The sequence below is a fragment of the Taurulus bubalis genome (genome assembly GCF_910589615.1).
Source record: "Taurulus bubalis genome assembly, chromosome: 6".
In the NCBI taxonomy this organism is placed as follows: Eukaryota; Metazoa; Chordata; class Actinopteri; order Perciformes; family Cottidae; genus Taurulus; species Taurulus bubalis.
Genome location: NC_136594.1, coordinates 22613411 through 22630001, shown reverse-complemented (window position 1 = coordinate 22630001; position 16591 = coordinate 22613411). Strand labels below are relative to the sequence as shown.

At 40.9% G+C, this 16591-nt stretch overlaps 1 protein-coding gene across 1 annotated transcript; it reads right to left on the bottom strand.

The window, feature by feature from the left end:
* Nucleotides 1–4282: 4282 nt before the first annotated feature.
* On the bottom strand, nt 4283–15174 carry LOC306737670 (uncharacterized protein). Its single transcript, XM_079219425.1, has 9 exons — nt 15138–15174; nt 9988–10067; nt 9572–9904; nt 8797–9114; nt 8243–8362; nt 7309–7341; nt 6678–6724; nt 6551–6584; nt 4283–6418 (listed from the first exon to the last, which is right to left on the bottom strand). Exons 2-8 carry the CDS (start codon nt 10055–10057, stop codon nt 6552–6554), a joined length of 954 nt encoding a protein of 317 aa, XP_079075551.1. The 5' UTR covers nt 10058–10067; nt 15138–15174; the 3' UTR covers nt 4283–6418; nt 6551.
* Nucleotides 15175–16591: the final 1417 nt, after the last annotated feature.

Genomic DNA, 16591 nt, shown 5'->3' with positions numbered 1-16591 from the left:
AGCCGATTGAGACAGGATGTATTTATTATTTCTGTGTTTATTAATCTCATACGTCTGACTTTTCACATCATTAAAGCTTCAACTACCTGCAGTTATTCAGAGAGACATGCATTCACACAACAAGAGAAGAAGTCTGGTGTTACTTAAAAAAACATGTTTAATAGTTTACAACTATGTTAATAATTAAATTACCAGTAAATAATGCAAATGTAAAACATATTCATAAACCCCTCAGTGATGAAGGTCACATGTGTATTACTTTCTCTAACCTCAAAAACGTATTGTATAACATTAATCTTTTTTTTATCAGCTTCAGTTTATTAAAATCATAACTCAAACCGCTACCAGCATTTCTTCTTTAAAGTCACCATCATGTCATTCATTTGTGTTCATACAGTCTATATTTAATCAGAGAGGCGAGAACATAGAATTCAATTGTTTGTTTTTGTTTTATTAATTTTATTTGGGATAACCTGATCACCAGGAGAATACCCAACACTATTAGGACTAATTGGAGATAATCATTTAGTTTCCAAAAGCCTAAAGTGAATATTGCTACAACAGGGTAAATCACTTACCACTGTGTAGCTCTGTGTGTTTATTCAATTCAATTCAGTTTGTACAATCTGTACACACAAGACATCTCTGTCCCGGGACCTCACATCGGATCAAATAAAAAACTTTCACAGGGAAAAAAGGGGAGAATCACTCTCCCCGGATGGACAGAAGCTATAGATGTCATGTGAACAGAATGAACAACGTAAAAAAAGTGACAGCACATTCGATCCAGACAGCCACGATCCATGAAAACTTGAGGCGATAAAAGGAAGAGCCTGATCAGGAAAAACTCCCCAAAAGAAATAGAAATAAAACCTTTCACAGGAGAAAAAGAAAAGAAGGAAGAGACCTTCGTGAGAGCAACCGAGGAGAATCACTCTCCCCCGAGTCCTAATCGCGAAGATGCCTCATTCTATTCCTAAAGAGTAGGGGGGTCGAGGGCTCTGGCCGTCGGCGTCGTGTGTTGGCAGCGTCTCCGCCTGCGTCTGCGTGTCCCGCATTTTTCTTTTCATTTTCTCTAATTCAACCTCTCTTGCCTGCATCCTCCTGCCAAAGGCGCCTCGACACAGATGTCCTCCAGGAGCGTTTGTTCGCCGCACACCTCTCCGAGTTGGGCCAGCAAGCTATAATTTCGCCTTAAATTTTTCTTCCAGAATTTGGTGCCTTCTGTCCAGAGAAGCATACTTCTTTTTCCAGGCCTCTTCTTGGATGCTCAGCTGATTGTTTGTGTCATTAAGCTTGGAAAGGAGCTTCTCATTAGTGATGTTGAGATTCACCATCTCCTCCTTTAACTCTTTCACCTCGCTCTGGAGCTTATCCTGAAGTTCTTCGAGCTCCTTCTCTTTCGCTGCCAATTCCAGAGACTTGATCCTAGCCTCCAAGGCCTCATTGTTCCGGAGGCTTTCTCCCTCAACAGCTCGTTTTGTGTCTCTCTGAGTCTCAGAGACAAATCCTTTCTCCTGGCACAGATCGAGGATTGTTTTCTTTGACTCAGAGAGTTTCCCTGCCTCTGCCTCATATGTTGTAGCCATTTTGTCACACTCCTTATTGCTGAGGGACACTTGGAGCTGGAAAAAGCCGGCGAGTTCAGACTCACTCTCTTGTTGCCTGTCAATATGCTTCAATCTTCTTTGAATTACCTTTTGAATGCTCTCCAGAAAGTTTTCTTCTGCGTCATCTTCAGAAGTCTGACAGAAATTAAGCTTTTCAGTCTCAGACCGTCTCTGAAATTCCTCCATGCCAATATTTGGCTTAATTATGGGAAGTGCATATAATGTAATGTAAATATATTATCTTGGGTTGTTGGCTGTTTATATTTAGTGATGCTTGAGCTCGTTATCTTTCTGTTTCTGTAAACTGAGTGAAGGTTGCTGTTTAGTCGGGTCTTCAGGAGTGCTCCCTGCACCCCAAAAGACCTCAGTCTCCTCAGCAGAAAGAGTCTGCTCTGTCCCTTTGTATAAAGTGAGTGAGCGTGGTCAGACCAGTCCAGTTTATTGTTCACACCAAGGTACTTATAAGATTTGACGATCTCAATATTACCCCACTAGCGAGAGTATGGCACCATATTACCCCACTAGAGTGTGTATAGTACCATATTACCCCACTAGAGTGTGCATATTACCATATTACCCCACTAGAGTGTGCATATTACCTATATTACCCCACTAGAGTGTGCATATTACCATATTAACCCACTAGAGTGTGTATAGTACCATATTACCCCACTAGAGTGTGTATAGTACCATATTACTCCACTAGAGTGTATATAGCACCATATTACCCCACTAGAGTGTGTATAGTACCATATTACCCCACTAGAGTGTATATAGCACCATATTACCCCACTAGAGTGTGTATAGTACCATATTACCCCACTAGAGTGTATATAGTACCATATTACCACTAGAGAGCTTATAGCACCATATTACCACTAGAGAGCTTATAGTACCATATTACCCCACTAGAGTGTATATAGTACCATATTACCCCACTAGAGTGTGTATAGTACCATATTACCACTAGAGAGCTTATAGTACCATATTACCACTAGAGAGTGTATAGTACCGTATTACCCCACTAGAGTGTATATAGTACCATATTACCCCACTAGAGTGTGTATAGTACCATATTACCACTAGAGAGCTTATAGTACCATATTACCACTAGAGAGTGTATAGTACCGTATTACCCCACTAGAGTGTGTATAGTACCATATTACCACTAGAGAGTGTATAGTACCGTATTACCCCACTAGAGAGTGTATAGTACCGTATTACCACTAGAGAGTGTATAGTACCGTATTACCCCACTAGAGTGTATATAGTACCATATTACCACTAGAGAGTGTATAGTACCGTATTACCCCACTAGAGAGTGTATAGTACCATATTACCCCACTAGAGTGTGTATAGTACCATATTACCCCACTAGAGAGTGTATAGTACCGTATTACCCCACTAGAGCTTATAGTACCATATTACCCCACTAGAGTGTGTATAGTACCATATTACCCCACTAGAGTGTGTATAGTACCGTATTACCCCACTAGAGCTTATAGTACCATATTACCCCACTAGAGTGTGTATAGTACCGTATTACCCCACTAGAGTGTGTATAGTACCATATTACCCCACTAGAGTGTATATAGTACCATATTACCCCACTAGAGTGTGTATAGTACCATATTACCACTAGAGAGCTTATAGTACCATATTACCACTAGAGAGTGTATAGTACCGTATTACCCCACTAGAGTGTATATAGTACCATATTACCACTAGAGAGTGTATAGTACCGTATTACCCCACTAGAGAGTGTATAGTACCATATTACCCCACTAGAGTGTGTATAGTACCATATTACCCCACTAGAGAGTGTATAGTACCATATTACCCCACTAGAGTGTGTATAGTACCATATTACCCCACTAGAGTGTGTATAGTACCGTATTACCCCACTAGAGCTTATAGTACCATATTACCCCACTAGAGTGTATATAGTACCATATTACCACTAGAGAGTGTATAGTACCGTATTACCCCACTAGAGAGTGTATAGTACCATATTACCCCACTAGAGTGTATATAGTGCCATATTACCCCACTAGAGAGTGTATAGTACCATATTACCACTAGAGTGTATATAGTACCATATTACCACTAGAGTGTATATAGTACCATATTACCCCACTAGAGAGTGTATAGTACCATATTACCACTAGAGTGTATATAGTACCACATTACCCCACTAGAGAGTGTATAGTACCGTATCAGCTGTGCTCACTGAATGAGGGCCTACTGGTGGTTCCTAGTCTTAAAAAGTAGGATGGGAGCCAGAGAAATGGAACCAACAAATGCATATTAATTAAAGGACACTTTTGATTATTTTTTACTTTGCATGAACTATTTCAACTAGAAGTCCACCTTGCTGCTTTCTGGAGCTCTCAACCAAACCACAAGGTCTCAACAGGTGAGGTCGGTTCAGTACCACACACCTGTGCTGCTGCTCTGCCCTCACATGTTGTACAGCCATTTGTCCAATAGATGGCAGCGTTGAGATGAATTTAATTCTGCCTTTAATCTGGAATAAAATGATCTGGTGTCATAATATGTGTTTATTGACTGATAACAGATAAGTTCAGCCTGCTAGAGAAACAGGAATAATTATAAGAGAGTGGATCTATGAAGTCAAGGGCTTTCAGAAAAAAGTGCTGGGAGTATCACAGTAAACCATTTATTTGTTCTGTTACAAAAACTATATACAATAGTCATTAATAGAGAACAATAAGGCTGGAGTAAAAACATTTTTTTAATGTGTGCAATAATTTCTTATTTTCGTTTCGTGCAAAAATGTAAAAAAAAAATAAAGACAAACTAGGATGAAGACCCCTACACAGTGTGAACAAATCAAAAGATACACTTAGATACCAGCCAATACACCTAGAGATGTATGTGATGACATTTCCCTGTTCCAATATCTGTTCCACATGAACTGAGGGAAATGGCCAGAAAAGTGACGTTTTTTTTTATCATGTCAAGACAATACAAATACTCATGGTGGTATACGACATGTTTGAAATATGATATACACAGCAAAAAAGAAATAAAAAATAATTCACATGGTTCTCGTTTTCAATGGAAATAAATCAAAGGTCAGTTTTTACAGTGCATGTTAATCAACACAACAGTAGAAGTTATTACAGACACACAGCATTACATTTCACAATAATAAAAAAATACTGTATATACAAAAAAAATAAACTGCTCTTCTATTTTTTTAAATTTCCAGAATGATCTTTCAAATTAAAAGCTTTAATGGCATTGTTTTTCTCTATCCAAAAAGTCAATGATTAACTCTTGTTCACTTCACGCATGATAAGGTAATGTTGTTGTGCACTCAACTTTGCCTTTGGTGGTGCCTGTGCTCCGTTATCGAGCAGGTCTCACATCAGAAATCACGATATCTGAGAATATAGGCACACATTTCTCATGAGAGCTGGTGTCAGATGAAAAGAAGGAAACAAGAAGCCTGCCTGAAGACAAGGGTTGATTTGGCAATGAAAGTGCGTCCTGCTGCCAAGGGTTACAGAGACAGTTTCATCAGAGACAGTTAGAGGAGCACAAACATGTGTTTTAGGCTTTCATCCACCAGTCACTATTTTCCAACAGCAAGTACATGAATATCTTGTGACATGCGGAAGTGCAACCAGCAGCTCTCTCATGTACTTCCTCAGTGGTTAGAATAAGGATATGAGATATGCTGGGGTGGACTATTCAAAAACATTGAGGGGAGAACACCGCACTCAAAGCTGGTCAGTTGGTTTTATCTTAAGTCTCTAAGCAGGAAGCAAAGTGTTGTCGCACAATGAAAAACTTCTGAACAAGAATCCTTATGAAGGAAAAGGCTGGTGATATTTTTCAAGAACCCTTTCCAGAACCCAGCCACCCACCACATCCACCCTGGCCCTTTATGGTTTGAAATAAAACCCTTGGAATATAAAAGGGTTCTCTGTAGAACCCTGTTGGGGGAGTTGTAGATGAATCCCTATATACAAGGGTTCTTGTTAGCACCCTCAGAAGGTGGAAAGGTTTTGGACAGAAGCTCCTGAGAGGGCTATAGGTAGAACCTCTGAAATGGTTCATGTGGACCGCTTCATAAAAGGTTCTACCAGAAACCTCAAAGGGTTCTGTTATGAGGACAAGCTGAAGATCCTATGTGGTTCTAGTTAACGCCTGTATGTCTAACAGGGTAAAAGCTTGTGACTAGCACATTGCTGCATTTGATCTTTTCATGGAATTTGTTGCAACATCGTTTCCATTTTCCCGGGAATATACACTCATGCTCACAAACACAGACACAGACACACAGACCCCCCCCATAAAGATAATATGATTCAACTATTTCCTCGTAACATCGGCATGACGTGACGAGAGGAAGTAAGAAGCCGAGCCACTCCTGCCAAGCTGCCAAGGGCTACAGTTGATGCGTGGGCACAATTCAACTCAATAGTTTCGTCCAACAACCAAAACTACATTCACTAACATCTGAAATTCCTCATCAAGTTGGTTTTCGGTGATGGCACACATGACCACACGATGAGGTTGTGAGAGTTTTAAAACTCCCTCTCTGATTTAAAATCAGTCAAAGTGCTTCTTTAGATTGAGATGTGATTTAAGTGTTTTAGAGCAAAGCACGTACAGTTACTCTGGTGAATCACAGTAATATAAGTAATCCCTGGTTATATACCTAGCTATTTGCAATAGGCAAAGTACAACGATAGAGTATAGATTAGCAAACAAGGAAGTGTTGATTTCAGAGGTTGCCAGTAATTTAGCGTGTGTGACGGGAGCTGCAGGGACTCCTGTAGGGGGAGAGAGAGAGAGAGAGAGAGAGAGAGAGCTTTTAGATACCTTAATTATGTCTTGAAAAGCGCAAATAAACACAAAAAGAAATGAAGGTGAAACTAAGTGCTTGCTTGAAGCATTATAATTACCTCAGGCCACGTTGTCTGGGTTATTTTTCATCACCTGCAAAAAGATTTCATATGGAAGCATAAATGTATTGTTATGGAGTGCATTTATAGTTTTATTAGTGAGACACAGTGAGTCATTCAGACATACCTTTTCCACCATTTCTTCCTCTGATCTAGGGACCCCGACATGGCCGCCTGGAAGAAATGAAAATATTTTGAATGTGGTTTACAATGGGAGCGCGTCACACCATCACCAAGTTGAGCAAGTTTGTGACAAGCGAGCCGAGGCAGATCCCGTACTGCGAGAGTCTGAAACACGGCTCAGGTTTGATTCTAAAAAGTGATTAGAGACCGAGCACAGTTTCCCCCAAAGCCATGGAAAAATACAATCATCTATGTCGCTGTGCTTCCCCAGACAGCTTTAAAGTCAGAGGAAACGCAGTGAGAAGGTTGTATTTGTCGATACAGTTACGTTCCCGGGTTAATGATCAACATGTGCTCCGCCTGAGTTAATAGTCAAAACACAGAGGGAGTACAGGCCTCCACAGGCTTGGAATGAGATCAGAAACCTGTATGTGGGGTTTGGTTTCATTTTGACGAGAACAATACTTTTGGCTAGTTACACCACCCAGTAATCCGTCAGAAGACCTGGAGCAGACTATTACAGTTTCAGGTCGCTAAAACCAGCCGACAGGGACAAAAATCAGTGGACAGCCCTTCCATTACACCTTTAAAAAGAGACAGAGCTGGAGCAAGAGTATGTCCAAAAATGGACGTACGGATAAGGGGTGTTGTGGAAGGCCTTCGGATCTCTGTGAAGAAAATGATGGAAGAATGGAAATCAGACATCTACGTACCTGTGAAAGTCATTCTTTGTGAGCCTGATTGTGTTTTTAATAGCACCCACAGCGCTCAATTTATTAACTAAACATGCAAGAGCGTGTACTTTCCCCAACCTGAAAAACATGGCTACTTGCCAGGTGTTCTACAGGTTTGTCCACTTCCTGCTATTGTGCTTTCAAGCTCCGCCTATTGTATGGTTAAATGTAATTGAGTGCAACGTTGTTTGTTTGAGAGAAACCTGAATAAAATAAAAGACACCTGTTTAAAAAGGGGATTGTCACAGGAATTTAAGTTCGATATTTGAGAGGGAAATATGAGCTACTGAACTTCCTCACACTAGCTGTAAGCAGCTTATGCTTCAGCATTAAAATGGCAAGAGTTCTTTTTTTTTTTAAATCAATTAAAATATAATCTTTTATTCATTTGAATTGTGTGTTTTTATGCAATGATGCGGATGACTATAACAAAGTAAAATGATGACATACAGAAATGTTGGTTGGTTTACACTGACAGAGTTTGAGATTAACTTTATGACCGGAGCCTCGTTTAGAAAACAAAACAACAAAAACAAATATCTCAGTGATTAATTAATTTTTTTACTAAGAAAACTGCAGCTAAACAATGTGTTATGATATATATATATATATTTATATATATATAGTTAAGTCCATGGGAACAAGATTTTGACCGTCCTTGTATAGCCTGAAAGATGCAATCTGGTTTCTTACAGGAAGGTCATCCTAAATTGAACCAGCAACTATTGTTAATCTCCCTTGTACTTTTTTTTTTATAGATGCGTTAACACTCAATAATATATGTATTGGTTTGTTTTAAACCAAAAGCCCAACGAGGGGCTGTGTCGGTACTCACTTTGAGATCGCCTTCTGCGAATCAGCAGCACGATTAGCAAGCCTATGATCAGCGACCCGATGACCACCACGGGAGCCACTAATTTGGTGGACAAATCCAACTCCTTCCCCCCTTCCCGTTCTGAAAGAAGCAAATTGAACAATAAAGATTTTTAATTTTTAAAGAAGAGTAAAGACATATGCATGCACTGATGCGAAGTTCCCCCCTGTAATACGTCTAGCAACCTACATTCACTTTCTCTTGTACTCCTAGAGGGGTCGGCAAAGTAAAACTGCTGATCAAAGTTTTCCTATCAAAGAGATGGCCAAAGACAAAACAAGTAGCGAAACCAAGTCTTATCAGGGCTGCATAGTTTTCTCTCCTGTACGAGGATCATTGTTTTGAAGTTTTGAGAAAGATATCAGATTCAAGCCCAGTTCATACTTTCAAAGATCGCTGAAGTGTTCACGCTGTAAATTAAATCATTTTAATTTGGGTCCGTTCATGCAACTTAAATTTCAGGCAAAAGCATGACCTCACACACTGTACGACATTTCATTGTGTGGAGCAAATACCTTCGGTTTTTGGCGCGTCTATTACTTGGAATGGGGGACTCTCATCCTCTTGGCCTCCGCTGGTATTGAACACTCTGCAGGTGTATTTGGAGACAGAGGATTCTTTTCCTACAACCAGCTTCCTGGAGAGCTGGAACAGACCACCGTCTGTCGGCCTCGCCTCCGTTTGAGCGTCACTTTTCAGCTCCTCGTCGCGTTCGTCGAACCAGCGAAGTGTTCCTTTGGGGTAGCCGCCATCGGCCTCACACGTCAGGGTACCGTCTGTATTCAGAGTGAGTGTCTTCGGGCTGGAGACGATCGTTGGTTTGTTGTATGTGGCTGCAAAGAGTAAACAAACAAAACAAAACATTCATTAATCTGAACATTGCACCGTGTCATCAACCAAATTACACCAATAATCACAACATGAAGTGCATCATTGTATTTAAAAGTGTGTGGGAAGAAAGACAAACGCAAAAGTGGCTCCTGCAACAGGCTTTTCTGGATGTAATTATTTGTGTCGCTGAAACTGAAAGTACATAAAGAGAGAAATGGAAATACCAGGAAAGTCCCCTGGATCTCAAAATAATCTCAAAGGAAACAGTTAAACCATTTGAAGCACCATTTTCTGTTTGAAACTAGCCTGTTTTAAACGCTCACAGAATCAACTTCAAGCTTTGAAATGAGTTGGGATTGAGGTTTTCGAAGATGCATTTGAGACTCAAAATGGTTACTTCTCGGAGCCCAACAGATGTCTAAATGTGTCGGTGGTGGACCGAGGCCTGGAGGCTCTCACCTGTGACGTTAAGCCTGGTTTTTACTTTGTCAGAACTGTCGTCCATCATCACATCACATGTGTAACGTCCATGGTGCTCCACTGTGGTGTTGGTGATGAGCAGAGATACGTTCATGTTTCTGCCATTCCAGGACGGCTGGGCAAACGAAAAGCCATCCTCCTGCTTTGTGATTTCCCCGTATCTAAAGACCAGTAAGGCATGGTTGACTTTCTTCCACATGATCATCGAGATAGTCGTGGTTATTTTGGGGTTTTTGATGACACACTCCAGCATCGACTGCCGGCCGTACTGTCCCAGATTTACATCCTTGCAGTCCAGACTTGGAAAATCTTCTGCAGAAGAAAATACATCAGGATGAGACGTTACAGTCAGCAGCCTTTTTACTTCAAATTCTCTGATTGAGGGGAGAATTTACCCGGCTTTGCATTCCCCATGTTGACTGCGATGACAGCGAAAATAATACACAGGATACACATGGAGGCCATGTTAATTTACCTGAAATGACAGAACAAACAATTAGTGATGTGTTGATCAGATCAAATGTAACAAACGCATACACATGTTTCAACTCAAGAAGGATCTCTTCATTCCCTCCCCACCGCCACGCTTCCACAATGTGCAACGAGCGCGACGTCTGCACATGATCACGCCGTGTCTTTTTTAAGTTGCGTGGACATTTCTGCACACACTGAAGAGCCTCACAATAATACACACATTGACCATTGTTGGGGGAATTACGTCTCTGGTGGAAAAAAATCAACGAAAAAAAAATCTACGTATAATTTAATATGCATTCTGGTGTTTAGCAGGCTGTATTTTTTTACACATTCTTCTTTTTCTTTTTTTTCTTTTGTAAACTGGCAACGACCCATTAAATAAACAAAAACTCTTATTTCTGGCCACATCACCATAGAATCTAACCTCCAAAGATACATATTTGTACTGCAAAAACAAAGCGTGGAGTGCTAGTGTGATTTGCAATAGTCTTGTGCTGGTTGCACGAGATTAATTGCGTTGCCAGTGGATCTAATAGGTGCTGTGGGGGTTTTACAATGCACGCCACACTTCAGATGCAACCACAACTGACGTCCTCAAATGACGTGTGTTGTGTTGTGACAGATGCTGGTAAGAGTAACAGAAGTGTCTGTATTCTTCTTCTCACACAATCAGATTTCTTTTGTTGGCGGCCCAGGTTTGGTTCCCGGTCTGGGCGGTGCTTCTGTGGGGAGTTTGCATGTTCTCCCCGGGACAGCGTAGGTTGCCTCTGTGTGACTTGTTTGTCAATTATGAGTCTCACCCAGTTCACTGTTCTCAAATGGTTTGTCATGTTGCATTTTGGTTCAGTTGCATTTTTCTCTGTGCGAAAAGGAAATGAAACCAAGGGGAAACCGCTCCAAGTTTACAAACAAACAAAAAAGGGACAAAGTGCAGCCCTCTTTGTCATGTTTAAACAAAAAAAATGTGATCGCATAATGTAATGTCTATAGAATAAAGACAACATCTGCATGAAGCTTGGGTCCCTATAAGCCTGGCTTTTCTCAATGAAAAATGTACACATATAAACGGACACACTGGGGTGTTTTACCTCATCACAGTGATGAGATCAGGGTTTCTACTTCAAAGTGGAGTACGGTCTATTTTGCGTGAGCCCAAACCAGGAGCTGTGAAGACAGCAGACACAACAGAAACCAAATGTGTCCGGCAGCCAGAGACAAACATGTATCATTCGTTGTGCATTAGATAAGCGGAACAATAGAGCAGGTTTTCTTTGCGGTGGCCTTTCTAGAATGGGATAGGGGTGAACGCAACAAGATGCCAGCGTGTGCCAACTGCCGAACCCTTGTGGTCTGGGTTCCTTATCTCCTCCAGCTACTCCTAATTTGATCTAGATCTCCGTTTTCACTTTTGTTTCCCTTCTGTAACTTGACTTCATGCTACCGGGAGAAGACCGTGTGTGGTTTTGTTCGAGAGAGGGTGTGTTACCCAGACTTGGCAGACACAATAGAAGCTCGAAGAGATGAAGTGTTCTTATCTGTGGGCGAGTTCACGCCTAATAAATTTCAGTAACTTATTTGTTATGACCTCACAGTCCCATGATGTATAAAGAGAAGCGGACACAGCGTTGGTCTGTGCAAAGTGGACCAAATGGCTCAACTGCCAGGTAGAAAATTACCCAGAGCGGTTCCTTTAACTCCGCCTCCCAGCAATTGGCCACTTTATTTTTGTATTAAACAACGTGAAGATTATTCTCTGTTCAATCAGAAGGCACTGTGAACAACCAGCGAGACACTAAGATTAGAACAAGCGCTGCGCTGCGTGCACCGCATTCTAATGGTGTAAAAATGTTTGACCTTTGCACAAGCTTTGTATCCCTGCAGCGCGTTGTGAAAGAGTGAAACAAAGCTCTCATGCTCATTCATGAAAATAAGACATACAGCCAATACTTCATAACACCTGTTCTCCCAAATGGAGCAAAGATGCAGTTTTGACTGCATCGTGAGTGCAGCTGCTCTCCACAGAGAACATTCTTCTGTTTGGGTGTGGGATGATTTATGTTTATGAAACAGATAAATAAGCAATAGATTGTAACTGACAAAAAAAGAATCCACATAACATGGCTTAGTATAGCCTACGCTAATTTGAAACATTTGTTCCCTGAAGGCGGTCTAAAGGGAAAACAACATAAGGTGCCATAAACACACAGAAAATACCAAGAAAATTTTACTAAATGAGTTCAATGAGTTGTTCACTGTATATTATCCTAAAGAGGTGTAACAGGCACTGAGAACGCTGCTCAGAACCTAAAATGCAAAAAAAAAAACTGTCTTAATGTATTTGCCCCATAATGTGGTTAACACGGATCTAAATGCGTGCAGTGTTTGCTTCCGCTTTTTTTCTTCTGTTATTGTGACTGGCGGTCTGACATGAGGCCGTTTGTCCTGTTTGACCACTTGTCAAACTTGTAAAGTGTTTGTATTCACTTGCCCTTGAAAGGAGCCGTCACATTTAAACAAGCAATGAGTCAAACTGAAAGAGAAAGAAGAGAGAGTGTTTTGTAAAAAAAAAAAGTTTTGGAGTCGCCAGAGTGAGCCAATATCCTCCTGGCTGACGAAGAGCTGAGGGAACATCTCTGATAAACTCTGTGCTCCTTTTACTTTACTTTCAGAAAGAGTGTTGCCCTTCTGAAACTATTTAGCTGACTTTACAGTTCATTCTGATCCCCCTCACCCGTGCGATCTCCCACTTTCCGCTTGAGACTACTTGTGTTTGTGGACATCACACATAGACACCGATTCACAAGCCGAAAAAAAAAAAGGAGTACAACGCGAGTATATTTCACACACCAGCGCCCACAGGACCATCGAGCCACTGCAGCTGTGTGGCGGCGGATGCTTGTCTGAAACTCTTGAACACAGTGGAGAAACATCTGCACTCACTCAAAACACACTGGCCATATACGGATACACATCCTGCTGAAACTTCCGGTCAATCAAACCCCGCAGTTGTGGATACACACGGAACATCCAACGTTTTCCGAATATTTTGCATACTATGCCTCCATCTCTTTTACCAGCTTGTTTTTTGTAATACTTCCTTGTGGAGCGTAGGTCGTCGGAATGTTGTGTTTTGCAGTATTTACTTGAAGGCATTTCAACAAAGTTGGATTTTGGAGTTAGTGTGATTCAAAATGTTACATTAACACCAAGATTTAAAAAAATACATTTCCACTTCCAAATACCGGCTATCCGGGTCCAACCTTGATTTCTAATAAACGGTATCAGAATCTGCCTGAATCCAGCACATTGGCCATCCCTCATTTTAACAGCAGCCGTATTGTTTTGAACTCAGTGATCCCAAAGTATTCGTTCTATCATAATCCTTTTTCTCCATTGAAGACCACGGCCCGAGTGGCCTTGGCTTTCTGCTCACTTCCTGTCTGAATATGAACAGTGTGTGGCCTATCTGACAGCCTTTCCTCCCCAGGGACTGCAACAGTTATATTAACTGCGAGGTCAAGGAACTGTGCTGTAGGGGAAGGCCGAGAGTCAATACTGTGGCTCCATCACAGTTTGACAGTCACAAAAAAATCCACTAACTATATAACATGTCAACATGTAAAATTAACAATTATAATAGGATTATTATGAGGGGAAAGACAGGGGTATTGAAAAAACGGCTATATGACATACATCTTATCCACCGAACCACCAGGACATCCTGCACAATTTCATTGAAAATCGCATACATTTTCTTCTTTTTTAAGAATTGTAACAAAAAAATATATATCTTTGTCTTTTCTTTTCTTTTGCAATTTCTTGTTGCTTATCATCCAAAACAATGTGCGACAACACCGGTCTTAACTGTGATAAAATAATAATATGAGCTGATGTGTCGGGGCGGCTGACATGACACGAGCTGACAACCCCGTCCACTTTTCAGAATCCCTGAATCTCAAACAGGAGACGATGGTCGAGCTCCTTCAGGAACGTCGGCATCCACATACTTGCTGCGGAGTAGTTTAAAGTCAGAGGAACAAAAGATAGTCAAACAGACATCTACATGTCAGTCAAATGAGTCAGCCCTCACTTTCACTCAGGTTACAACTCTACAACCACACAGTCAAATGAGAAGCCGCCACGCAGGAGGACCACTTCTCCTCCTGCAGTGAGGATTGCAGACAACAAACCCAGATTAACCGCCCGTACTGTGTGGGGCTTTTGCCCCCCAACACACACAAGTCGTGGAATGTCGATTATTTAGAGAAGAAATGGCCCGGCAGACTTTCCCCATTAACGAGGGGCTGATAATGTTTTTATTAGTTATCATGTGATTCACACAATGTAGTTTCACTTTTATTTAATCAATAATTATGGAAAAGAACAAGGGGGAAAACGTCTACACTACCACTAACTATGGTTTAATAAAAATTGAAAAAAGGACTCAAGATTTTACTTCATAGGTCGTGGGAATCCAAACACAAATGGTTGATTGTACATAGCCAACTCATACAAGCAACAGTTCCCACAAACCATGGCTGGAGTTGTGTTTATCTTGTGCAAACAATGTGGCCATATATATATATATATATATATATATATATATATATATATATATATATATATATATATAGAGAGAGAGAGAGAGAGAGAGAGAGAGAGAGAGAGAGAGAGAGAGAGATAACAAGATAACATATCGTGCAGTGTCAAAGGTTCACCTGATATATATTTATATAAATATGTTTCTATATCTCAAACAAACGTTTCTCTTTCTGTTCTATGCAAACCACTCGAGCGCTGTCACAACCGCGTGCAGCGATATTGGTCGCGAGGTCATGTGAATAAAACGCGTCGAGTTGTTTCCTCGTAGAAAACAATTCGAGAGTTAGACACATACAAGTTCGCCTTCTTCTCAAAATAAAAAATGAAATAAAGTCGGCCATTCATGAAGCTGGACATATGTCCGTACGTAACGTACATATGTAACGTACGTATGTCCGTACGTATCGTAGCTCCCCGCTTCACTAACTTAACGTACACACGCAACACACGCCGTGTGGATACTCACATGTACACGCTCCTCCTCAGGGCGACGTCTCTTCGGCGTTGCGGCGAGTGTTTGACTCGTGGCTGGACATCCAAGCGATAGTTACCCCGGAGCTTGGTGCTCTCCTTACTTTCACTTTCGTAGTGAGTCAGTCAGAGCTGATTGGCTCCTTCTGGCAGACTTTGCACGGACAAGCGATGTCATAATTAATAGGGACTGAGAACGTTTAAAAAAATGCTTTGTATGATTTACTACTTTTTTTTCCCCTCATCTCAAATACATAATGGATAGGTTCACTCCACAAGTCTGTTCATGAAGTAATAGACAGGGGCCCATAGTAATTATGTTTATACTGGGCATTGAATTAACTTTCTATGTAAATTACGGGAGACAAAATAGTTTTATGCAAAAGCACATTCAAATGTTTTATCTGAGGTCAATATGAGGCACTCAAATCTGAAGGATGACATCTTCCAAAGTTACAACATTATTTTGTTGTCCTCATTGTGTTATTTCCCCCAATGAGCTGCAGAGGAACAATCAAACAGTGTGATTATTCTAAATCAGATAACACACATACACACACAGCAAACGCATGGACCCATGGTCAAAATTGATTTTTAATATTCATTTCCACTTGTGCCATTTTTCTTGATTTCAAATTTCTGCAGCGACTCACATCCAGCGACGGAAAATTGGCGTAGGATGCAAAAAGAAAACAAAAAACGGACGCGTCTTGCATCATAACACGTTAAAAACGAGACACCACAGGGACTACATTTCGTGTAAACCGAAAATGTAGTTCTTCTTGCGCTGCGACTCAACAAGACAGAAGCAGGGGAGGGAGGAGGGGGTTTGACTTTTGGTTTCTAAATAATGCGACGATGACATGTACAAAAAGGCTGTTATATCTTTCTGGAGAGCAGGACGATTAAACACATGTATACGGGAGGAGGAGGGGGGTAAAAACATAGAAAAAAAGGCCGAGCTGTCATAAGGTCACTTGTCAAATCTAGGATGGGTTCACCAGAAACACTTCAGGACCAACAACCCTCCATTGACTCGCAATGGAGGAAGCAGGTCTCCAAACTGGCAGGATGCAATTGAGGAAACCCAAACTTATTTGATGTTGTAGCCTAACACATTAACAGGCACACTTTATCTTAAGAGTAACTTTGACCTGTAAAAAACACGGGGCACTCAAAACCGGCACTGGGGTTTACGATAATCTAAAGTTGGTGACTGCAATATAAAAAAAAGGCTTTTTCCAATTCTGTTACCTGACACGGGACACACAGAAGTCATCTGAATACATGTTTGCACCCTTCAGATCACAATGACAGTAACTTATGCAACTCCTAAGTGGATTATACTATAATCAGTAGAAAGATTCCAGCTTCATGCAACAATACAACAATTATCCCACAGTAAAAACTAAATAAAAAAACCTAACAAACAGGTTAAATAATAGGAAG

Bases quoted from the DNA above. Each gene is read 5' to 3' on its own strand.
- LOC306737670 (XM_079219425.1), bottom strand. From the start codon at position 10,057: ATGGCCTCCATGTGTATCCTGTGTATTATTTTCGCTGTCATCGCAGTC. The intron at 9,115-9,571 runs GTGAGAGCCTCC...TACTCTTTGCAG, and splicing joins AACCAGGCTTAACGTCACAG to CCACATACAACAAACCAACG. The intron at 6,725-7,308 runs GTACGTCCATTT...CATTTCTTCCAG, and splicing joins TTCCACAACACCCCTTATCC to GCGGCCATGTCGGGGTCCCT.